This window comes from Rhinoraja longicauda, chromosome 11 (genome assembly GCF_053455715.1).
Source record: "Rhinoraja longicauda isolate Sanriku21f chromosome 11, sRhiLon1.1, whole genome shotgun sequence".
Taxonomy (NCBI): Eukaryota; Metazoa; Chordata; class Chondrichthyes; order Rajiformes; family Arhynchobatidae; genus Rhinoraja; species Rhinoraja longicauda.
The window spans coordinates 1,174,860-1,185,538 of record NC_135963.1 but is presented as its reverse complement, the minus strand read 5'-3'; the positions used below and the strand labels follow the sequence as shown (position 1 = coordinate 1,185,538).

Here is a 10,679-nt window from a genome sequence, read left to right as displayed (position 1 = left end):
AAACAGTCTGCCGGAAATAGCGGGGGACCGGGGGTCTAACGAGATGGAGGAACTGAGGGTAATCCAGGTTAGTCGGGAAGTGGTGTTAGGTAAATTAAATGGATTAAAGGCCGATAAATCCCCAGGGCCAGATAGGCTGCATCCCAGAGTGCTTAAGGAAGTAGCCTCATTAGTGATAATTTTTCAAAACTCTTTAAATTCTGGAGTAGTTCCTGAGGACTGGAGGGTAGCTAATGTAACCCCTCTTTTTAAAAGGGGAGAGAGAAAACGGGGAATTATAGACCAGTTAGCCTAACATCGGTAGTGGGGAAAATGCTAGAGTCAGTTATTAAAGATGTGATAGCATCACATTTGGAAAGTGGTGAAATCATCGGACAAAGTCAGCATGGATTTACAAAAGGCAAATCATATCTGACGAATCTTATAGAATTTTTCGAGGATGTAACTAGTAGAGTGGATAAGGGAGAACCAGTCGATGTGTTATATCTGGACTTTCAGAAGGCCTTCGACAAGGTCCCACATAGGAGATTGGGGTACAAACTTAAAAGCACACGGTATTGGGGGTTCAGTGTTGAGGTGGATAGAGAATTGGTTGGCGGACAGGAAGCAAAGAGTAGGAATAAACGGGTCCTTTTCGGAATGGCAGGCAGTGACTAGTGGGGTACCGCAAGGCTCAGTGCTGGGACCCGTTATTTACAATATATATTAATGATTTGGACGAGGGAATTGAATGCAATATCTCTAAGTTTGCGGATGACACGAAGCTGGGTGGCAGTGTTAGCTGCGAGGAGGATGCTAGGAAGCTGCAGAGTGACTTGGATAGATTAGGAGAGTGGGCAAATGCATGGCAGATGCAATATAATGTGGATAAATGTGAGGTTATCCACTTTGGCGGCAAGAACAGGAAAGCAGAGTATTACCTGAATGGTGGCCAATTGGGAAAAGGGGAGATGCAACGTGACCTGGGTGTCATGGTGCACCAGTCATTGTTTGCAAGCGTGCAGGTGCAGCAGGCAGTGAAGAAAGCGAATGGTATGTTGGCATTCATAGCAAGAGGATTTGAGTATAGGAGCAGGGAGGTTCTGCTGCAGTTGTACAGGGCCTTGGTGAGACCGCACCTGGAGTATTGTGTACAGTTTTGGTCCCCTAATCTGAGGAAAGACATTCTAGCCTTAGAGGGAGTACAGAGAAGGTTCACCAGATTGATCCCTGGAATGGCAGGACTTTCATATGAAGAGACTGGTTAGACTAGGCTTATACTCGCTGGAATTTAGAAGACTGAGGGGGGATCTTATTGAAACATATAAAATTCTTAAGGGGTTGGAGAGGCTAGATGCGGAAAGATTGTTCCCGATGTTGGGGAAGTCCAGAACCAGGGGTCACAGCTTAAGGATAAAAGGGAAGTCTTTTAGGACCGAGATGAGAAAACATTTCTTCACACAGAGAGTGGTGAGTCTGTGGAATTCTCTGCCACAGAAGGTAGTTGAGGCCAGTTCATTGGCTATATTTAAGAGGGAGTTAGATGTGGCCCTTGTGGCTAAAGGGATATGGAGAGAAGGCAGGTACAGGTTACTGATCTGGATGATCAGCCATGGCAGATGCAGTTTAATGTAGATAAGTGTGAGGTTATTCACTTTGGAAGTAAGAATAGAAAGGCAGATTATTATCTGAATGGTGTCAAGTTAGGAGGAGGGGGAGTTCAACGAGATCTGGGTGTCCTAGTGCATCAGTCAATGAAAGGAAGCATGCAGGTTCAGCAGGCAGTGAAGAAAGCCAATGGAATGTTGGCCTTCGTAACAAGAGGAGTTGAGTATAGGAGCAAAGAGGTCCTTCTACAGTTGTACCGGGCCCTGGTGAGACCGCACCTGGAGTACTGTGTGCAGTTTTGGTCTCCAAATTTGAGGAAGGATATTCTTGCTATGGAGGGCGTGCAGCGTAGGTTCACTAGATTAATTCCCGGAATGGCGGGACTGTCGTATGTTGAAAGGCTGGAGCGATTGGGCTTGTATACACTGGAATTTAGAAGGATGAGGGGGGATCTTATTGAAACATATAAGATAATTAGGGGATTGGACACATTAGAGGCAGATAACATGTTCCCAATGTTGGGGGAGTCCAGAACAAGGGGCCACAGTTTGAGAATAAGGGGTAGGCCATTTAGAACGGAGATGAGGAAGAACTTTTTCAGTCAGAGGGTGGTGAAGGTGTGGAATTCTCTGCCTCAGAAGGCAGTGGAGGCCAGTTCGTTGGATGCTTTCAAGAGAGAGCTGGATAGAGCTCTTAAGGATAGCGGAGTGAGGGGGTATGGGGAGAAGGCAGGAACGGGGTACTGATTGATAGTGATCAGCCATGATCGCATTGAATGGCGGTGCTGGCTCGAAGGGCTGAATGGCCTACTCCTGCACCTATTGTCTATTGTCTATTGTCTATTGTCATATTGAATGGCGGTGCAGGCTCGAAGGGCCGAATGGCCTACTCCTGCACCTATTTTCTATGTTTCTATGTTTCTAACCCCCCCCCCCCCCCACCCCCACACACGCACACCCACACACCCAGTTCCTTGTTTCTACATCAAATCGTCAACCCTCTGGTCATTGACCTCTCCCCATCTGGGTGATCAGAAATTAAATCTCATACAATGTTCTGAGTTAATGTTCCAGCCTCTCCAGCCTGAATGCATGCGATGAAGTCACTGTTAATCCCGTGCATCTTAATCTTCTGATTCAGCCTACCATGGGGGACTTTACATGTAGACAACATCCGCCGCTCCTAGTTCAGACTAGGGTTGCCAACTGTCCCGTATTAACTGGGACATCCTGTATTTTGGGCTAAATTAGTTTGTCCCACACGGGACCACCCTTGACCTGTATGAGGCCGGGAGGACACTGTAGGCCTGGACAGTGTAGACCCGGACAGTGTAGGCCCAGACAGTGTAGGTCTGGAAACTGTAGGTCCGGACAGTGTAGGCCCGGACAGTGTGGGTCCAGACAGTGTAGGTCCAGTGCAGGTCTGGGCAGTGTAGGCCCGGACATTATAGGCCCGGACAGTGTAGGTCTGGAAACTGTAGGTCCGGACAGTGTAGGCCCGGACAGTGTAGACCCGGACAGTGTAGGCCCGGACAGTGTAGGTCCGGACAGTGTGGGTCCGGACAGTGTAGGTCCGGACAGTGCAGGTCTGGGCAGTGTAGGCCCGGACAGTGTAGGCCCGGACAGTGTAAGTCTGGAAACTGTAGGTCCAGACAGTGTAAGTCCGGACAGTGCAGGTCTGGGCAGTGTAGGCCCGGACAGTGCAGGCCCGGACAGTGCAGGCCCGGACAGTGCAGGTCTGGGCAGTGTAGGCCCGGACAGTGCAGGCCCGGACAGTGTAGGTCCGGGCAGTGCAGGTCCAGACAGTGTAGGCCCGGACAGTGTAGGTCCGGGCAGTGTAGGCCCGGACAGTGTAGGCCCAGACAGTGTAGGTCCGGAGGCCCAGGCACTGCCTAACGGCCGCCATTGGTGGAGCAGGAGCACGTGGCCGCTGGCTGGGTGAGGTCACGTGGGGCAGGGCGGTGACGTCACCCTGTCCCTTATTTGGGAGTGAGAAAGTTGGCAACCCTAGTTCAGACCCAAACTGTCACCTGTTCCTTTTCTCCAGGCAAATACAGATTACATATTCGACACTGGGTAAACTAAGAGTGTTGTAAAAAGTACTTTTAATAGGAAACAAATAAAGACTGCTTCAAACACCAGGAAGACATTGTTAAAGTGCCAGTTAGATAGTTAACAAATTACTGACGAAATATTCCTTTACTGCACGGAACCTAGATAACAGTGTAGGAAAAAAAATTGCAGATGCTGGTTTAAATCGAAGGTAGACACAAAAAGCTGGAGTAACTCAGCGGGTCAGGCAGCATCTTGGGAGAGAAGGAATGGGTGATGTTTCAGGTCTTCGACACTTCGTCGAAGGGTCTCGACCCGAAACGTCACCCATTCCTTCTCTCCAGAGATGCTGCCTGTCCTGCTGAGTTTCTCCAGCTTTTTGTGTCTACCTTCGAGATAACAGAGTGATGCTTGTTTAAATAGTATTGCATCTGGTCCGCACTAAATCACTAGATGCGTGTGGCTCAGTAAAACTCAACAGCAGAACAGAGCCTGTGTCCTGCACAGACACAACCCAGTGGTGGATAGGTACACACGGTACTTTATGTGAGAGACCTTCCCTGGGCAGTGGCAGTGTGGCAGTGTGGTCCACACAGCCGGCCTTGTGCAGGCAGTTCCCACTCCCCACACTCAGTCCTTGGGGCAGAACTCCTGCCTGAGGATGCGCTTTTCCTCCTCCACGAAACTCTTCTCGCGGTTGGCCTGGCCCTCGTTGCGTTTACGCTTCTCCTTCTGCTGGAAGCTCTCCGTCCGCAACTTCTTCGAGGAAGGCTCGTCCTCCTCGTTCTCTTCGTCTGAAAAGCAGTAATAATCGCCTGTCGGTAACGGACTTTGTGTCGTGGGGACTGGCGCACAGGGGGGCGTTCTGGCCGGCACGGTCGGCTCAGGCAAAGGGCCTGTTGCTGTGTGGTGAAGGAACACCAAAACTACACACAGAGTGCTGGAGTAACTCAGCGGGACAGGCAGCATCTCTGGAGAAAAGGGATGGGTGACGTTTCGGGAGACTGTCTGAAGAAGGGTCTCGACCCAAAACATCACCTATCCATGTTCTCCACAGATGCTGCCTGACCCGCTGAGTTACTCCAGCACTCTGTGTCTATCTTCAGCCTGTTACCAAGCTGTACAACTCTATAACAATGATTGCACCTGTTGATATTTGGAGAGAAGTTTATTTGAATATGATGAATAAATAGAGGAGAATATATATATTTATTCACAAAATGCTGGAGTAACTCAGCAGGTCAGGCAGCATCTCAGGAGAGAAGGAATAGGTGACGTTTCGGGTCGAGACCCTTCTTCAGACTGATGTCAGGGGGGCGGGACAAAGGAAGGATATAGGTGGAGACAGGAAGATAGAGGGAGATCTGGGAAGGAGGAGGGGAGGAGAGGGACAGAGGAACTATCTAAAGTTGGAGAAGTCGATGTTCATACCACTGGGCTGCAAACTGCCCAGGCGAAATATAAAAATAGAGGAGAATGCAGACTTGGGAGATAATGACATTACAGGAAGCCGGTCTGTCTGGCGGCTGTGCTCCAATCTGGACAAGAGGGGGAAGTCAAAGTAAAAGAACTGCAATCCCTGGTGGAGAATCCACAATTCATAAGTGATAGGAGCAGTAGTAGGCCATTCGGCCCATTAAGTCTACTCCGCCATTCAATCACGGCTGATCTATCTCTCCCTCTAACCCCATTCTCCTGCCTTCTCCCCATAACCCCTGACACCCGCACTGATCAACAATCTATCTAGCTCTGCCTTAAAAATATGGCCTCTGAACTTTGAACGGAAGTGATGATGAAACATGTCCCAAGATACACCAGGAATCTTTAATGCTTTGACCCTTGCTCACAGCGCCAAAGACCTGGGTTCAATCCCGACTTCGGGCGCTGTCTGTGAGGAGTTTGCACGTTCTCCCGGTGACCGCGTGGGTTTCCACCCACGCTCCAAAGACATGCCCGTGCGGGTTTGTAGGTTAACTGGCCCCTAGTGTGTAGGGAGTAGATGAGAAAGTGGGATAACATGGAACTGGTGTGAACGGGTGATGAATGGTCAGCGTGGACTCAGGGGGTTGAGAGACACAAAATGCTGGAGTAATTCAGTGGGTCAGGCAGCATCTGTGGAGAGAAAGCTTGGGTACCGTTTCGGGTTGAGACACTTCTGCAGTCTTGGGCGGAAGTGCCTGTTTCTGTGCTGGATCTTTCAATTCAATTTGAGATTGCTTCACATTGGAGCCAGTGACCCAGCAGTCAGTCGACCTTCACTGGCTCAGTGATCTTCCTGCCCTCCCCCCCAAGGGTCTGCTGTCCATACGGGACCCACCTGAGTCGGGGTTGTTGTCAGTGCCGGGTAGAGAGCCAGCCTCACGGTGAGGAGCATCGTCACCGTTGTCTTGGTACATGCTGGACCACTTCACGGCCATGTCCACGCCTGATGGTACGCTCCGCTCCTCCGTGCCGTAGCTGTCTGGCGGTGGCACCGTGCTGCCCTTCCACGCACGGAACTCTTTAGGTGGCTGCCGGACAGCACAAACACTGGTCAGTAAAGAACAATCCTCCCATAGCCCAGGATGCAGCCCCATCTCCCACCCTACCTCATTGTGGCCACCACACTTTTTTAATCTGCACTTTTATCTGTAACTGTAACGAGTTAGCACTATACACTGATGAGCCACAACATTATGACCTGATGAGCCAAAACATTATGACCACCTGCCTAATATGCCGTTGGTCCTCCGTGTGCAGCCCCATACGCAGCAGGGTGCGATGCACTGTGTATTGTGACACATTCCTCCCGTCACCACCATTAACATTCTCTGTGACTTGTGCCACAGTCGACCTTCTGTCGGTTCGGTCCAGACGGGATAGCCTTCGTTGCCCTCGCGCATCGATGAGCCTTGGGCGCCCAACACCCAGCCTGTCGCCGGTTTGTGGTTTGTCCCTCCTCGGACCACTGTCGGTAGGTACTCACCACTGCTGACCAGGAGCACCCCACAAGCCTTGCCGTTTCAGAGATGCTCTGACCCAGTCGTCTGGCCATAACAATTTGGCCCTTGTCAAAGTCACTCAGGTCTTTATTCCTGCCCATTTCTCCTGCATCCAACGCATCAACTTCAAGAACTGACTGTTCACTTGCTGCCTAATATATCCCACCCCTTGACAGGTGCCATTGGAACAAGATAATCAATGTTATTCATTTCACCTGTCAGTGGTCAAAATGTTTTGGCTCATCGGTGTATGTACTGATACGCACTTTGGAATTTTGCTAACAGCACCAAAACTGGTGACTGGAAAAATAATTTCACTCTGTTTGGCACATGTGACAATAAATCACCATTGAAAGGCCTGGACAGAGTAGATGTGGAGAGGATGCTTCCACTAGTGGGAAAGTCTAGGACCAGAGGGCATAGCCTCACAATAACAGGATGTACTCTGGTCCTCAAAAAAAGATGAGGAGGAATTTCTTTAGTCAGAGGGTGGTGAATCTGTGGAACTCATTGCCACAGAAGGTTGTGGAGGCCAAGTCTTTGGGTATTTGAAGGCAGAGATAGATAAATTCTTGATTAGTGCGGGTGTTTTCCATTGATCTACCATCATGTTTCCCTGTGCACTGCCCTCCCTTCCATCGCCTCCATCTACACCTCACGTTGCCTCGGCAAGGCCAGCAGCCCAGACCATCACACAAACCAACCTCCCTCCCACCCGCTCCATCTACACCTCACGCTGCCTCGGCAAGGCCAGCAGCCCAGACCATCACACAATCCAACCTCCCTCCCACCCACTCCATCTACACCTCACGCAGCCTCGGCAAGGCCAGCAGCCCAGACCATCACACAAACCAACCTCCCTCCCACCCACTCCATCTACACCTCACGCTGCCTCGGCAAGGCCAGCAGCCCAGACCATCACACAAACCAACCTCCCTCCCACCCACTCCATCTACACCTCACGCTGCCTCAGCAAGGCCACCAGCATAATCAAGGACCAGTCTCACCCCGGTCACTCCCTCTTCTCCTCTCCCATCAGGCAAGAGGTACAGAAGTGTGAAAACGCACACCTCCAGATTCAGGGACAGTTTCTTCCCGGCTGTTATCAGGCAACTGAACCGTCCTCTCACCAACTAGAGAGCGGTCCTGACCTCCCATCTACCTCATTGGAGACCCTCGGATTATCTTTAACTGGACTTTACTGGACTTTATCTTGCACTAAACGTTAGTCCCTTTATCATGTATCTGTACATTGTGGACGACTCGATTGTAATCATGTTGTTTATCAAAGATAGATACAAAAAGCTGGAGTAACTCAGCGGGACAGGCAGCATTCATAAGAAGGGTCTCGACCCTGCGTCACCCATTCCTTCCCTCCAGAGATGCTGCCTGTCCCACTGAGTCACTCCAGCTTTTTGTGTTTATCTTCGGTTTAAACCAGTATCTGCAGTTCCTTCCTACACGCATATTGCCTTTCCACTGACTGGTTATAGAGTCATAGTGTGACACAGTGTGCAAACAGGCACTTTGGCCCAACTTGCCCACACCGGCCAACATGTCCCAGCTACACTAGTCTCACCTGCCTGCATGGTCCATATCCCTCCAAACCTGTCCTATTGTATCTGCCTAACTATTTCTTAAACGATAGGATAGTCCCAGCCTCAATTACCGCCTCTGGCAGCTTGTTCCATACACCCACCACAACTTTGTATGAAAAAGTTACCCCTCAATTTCCTATTCAATCTTTTTCCCTTCACCTTAAACCTATGTCCTCTGGTCCTCGATTCCCCTACTCTGTGCATCTACCTGATCTATTCCTCTCATGATTTGGTACGCAACAAAAACTTTTCACTGTACCTCAGCACACGTGACAATAAGCTAAACTATCAGGGGGAAGGGAAAGGGCGAGAGGGGGTTGGGCTGCAGGGCAAGTGCGATGTGGGACAGAGGGGGGATGTGAATGATGGAGTTCAGGGTCAACTTAAATCCACCCCCAGCACCTCTTACATCCATCCCCACCCCTGCCAATGCTTCCCACCCCATCCTGACCCCTCCTGTCACCCGCACCCACTCCCACTCTGAACTACACCCTTCACCCCACCCGCCCCACCCGCCCCAACCTTTAACTCCTGACCGAACCTTAACCCACACCTGACATCACCCAAAATCTGACCCCTCGGCCCTGACCCTGCCACTTGGCACCTCCAATCCTCTCACCCGACCCGACACGAGGGGTGCCAACTTACTCACTCCCAAACACGGGACAAGGTGACGTCACCGCCCCACGCCCCACATGACCTCACCCAGCCGGCGTCCATGTGCTCCCGCTCCACCAATTGCGGCCGCCTGGGCCCGGAGGTGGGTTGCTACACAACCTCCGTTCGGCGAACACACTCAACCCCTTACACACTCGACCCCGCTCCCCGAACACACTCGGCTCCGAACACTCAGCCCTGCCCACTCCTTAAACACACTCCGTTAGCCTACATTGTCCCAGCGTACACCGGCCCCCGGGCCTAGAGCGTCCAGGCCTACACCGGCCCCAGGGCCTAGAGCGTCCAGGCCTACACCGGCCCCCGGGCCTAGAGCGTCCAGGCCTACACCGGCCCCCGGGCCTAGAGCGTCCAGGCCTACATCGGCCCCCGGGCCTAGAGCGTCCAGGCCTACACCGGCCCCTGGGCCTAGAGCGTCCAGGCCTACAGGGCCCCCCGGGCCTAGAGCGTCCAGGCCTACACCGGCCCCCGGGCCTAGAGCGTCCAGGACTAGAGGCCCCCGGGCCTAATACGGGACAAACAAATTTAGCCCAAAATATGGGACGTCCCGGCTAATACGGGACAGTTGGTAACCCTACCCCCCCTGACCCGGCCAGCCTCGCCCCGCCCACTTGGGCACTGGTCCCGCCCACTGAGGCACTGACTACGCCCACCGGCTTCCAGTCCCGACCATTGGGGCACCGACCCCGCCCACCCGCTTCCAGTCCCGCCCTGTGGAGCACTGACCACGCCCACCATCTCAAAGCTCCGCTCACCCTCAGCTAGTCGCGCCCACCCATTCCCAGCCCCGCCCACCCATTCCCAGCCCCGCCCACCCATTCCCAGCCCCGCCCACCTCATTTGGAGGCCGCAGGCGCCGCCGCTCCCAGTCGATGGGGCCGCCGCGGGGATCGCGCAGGAAGCTGGGCCTCGACACACTGCTGAACAGCTCGTGCGGAGCGGGGAGAGCGGCTCCGCCCCCGCCCCGTTCCCGCTCGCCAGCCTCGGGCCCGGCCGCAGCCGCCGCCTCTCCCTCCGGCTCCGGCTCTGACTCCGACTCCGAGCTCGAGCTGCCGTAAGCCGCGAAATACGACAGCGGGTCGCTCGGCGCCTCCGCCATGGCGCCCGGAGGCTGCACCGACTGGTCTCGTCCTCCCGCTGCAGCGTCCCCCCACCGCCCGGCTGCTGCATCGTGCCCGGCCTCGTCCTCCCGCTGCAGCGTCCCCCCACCGCCCGGCTGCTGCATCGCGCCCGGCCTGGTCCTCCTGCTGCAGCGCCCCCCACCGCCCGGAGGCTTCACCGCCCGGCCAGGTCCTCCTGCTGCAGCGCCCCCACCGCCCGGCCCGGTCCTCACGCTGCAGCGCCCCCGCCACCGCCTGGAGGCTGCACCGCCCGGCCCGGTCATCCGGCTGCAGCGCCCCCCTACCGCCCGGAGGCTGCACCTGTCCTCCCACGGCAGCGCCCCCGCCGCCCGGAGGCTGCACCGCGCCCGGCCCGGTCCTCCCGCCGATCATAAGGTCATAATAGGAGCAGAATGAGAACATTCGGCCCATCAAATCCACTCCGCCATTCAATCATGGCTGATCTCTCTCTCTCCCTCCTAACCCCATTCTCCTGCCTTCTCCCCATAACCCCTGACACCCGCACTGATCAACAATCTATCTATCTCTGTGTTAAATATACCCACTGACCTGTGGCCTCCCAGATTCCACAGATTCACCACCCTCTGACTAAAGAAATTCCTCCTCATCTCCTTCCTAAAGGAACATCCTTTATTTCTGAGGCTGTGCCCTCTGGTCCTAGACTCT

At 53.6% G+C, this 10,679-nt stretch overlaps 1 protein-coding gene across 1 annotated transcript; it reads right to left on the bottom strand.

The window, feature by feature from the left end:
• Positions 1–3,683: 3,683 nt before the first annotated feature.
• Positions 3,684–10,130, bottom strand: c11h1orf52 (chromosome 11 C1orf52 homolog). The gene is made up of 3 exons (XM_078408121.1): positions 9,728–10,130; positions 5,956–6,148; positions 3,684–4,432 (listed from the first exon to the last, which is right to left on the bottom strand). The coding sequence occupies exons 1-3, from the start codon at positions 10,115–10,117 to the stop codon at positions 4,269–4,271; spliced, it is 747 nt and encodes a 248-aa protein (XP_078264247.1). The 5' UTR covers positions 10,118–10,130; the 3' UTR covers positions 3,684–4,268.
• Between the last annotated feature and the right edge of the window lie 549 nt (positions 10,131–10,679).

What these genes read in the sequence shown, in the direction of transcription:
- c11h1orf52 (XM_078408121.1), bottom strand. Translation starts at nt 10,117, where the DNA reads ATGCAGCAGCCGGGCGGTGGGGGGACGCTGCAGCGGGAGGACGAGGCC. An exon ending in GCCTGCGGCCTCCAAATGAG is followed by an intron (nt 6,149 to 9,727) that starts GTGGGCGGGGCT and finishes GCTGTCCGGCAG; the next exon opens with CCACCTAAAGAGTTCCGTGC. An exon ending in TGACAACAACCCCGACTCAG is followed by an intron (nt 4,433 to 5,955) that starts GTGGGTCCCGTA and finishes ACTGCTTTTCAG; the next exon opens with ACGAAGAGAACGAGGAGGAC.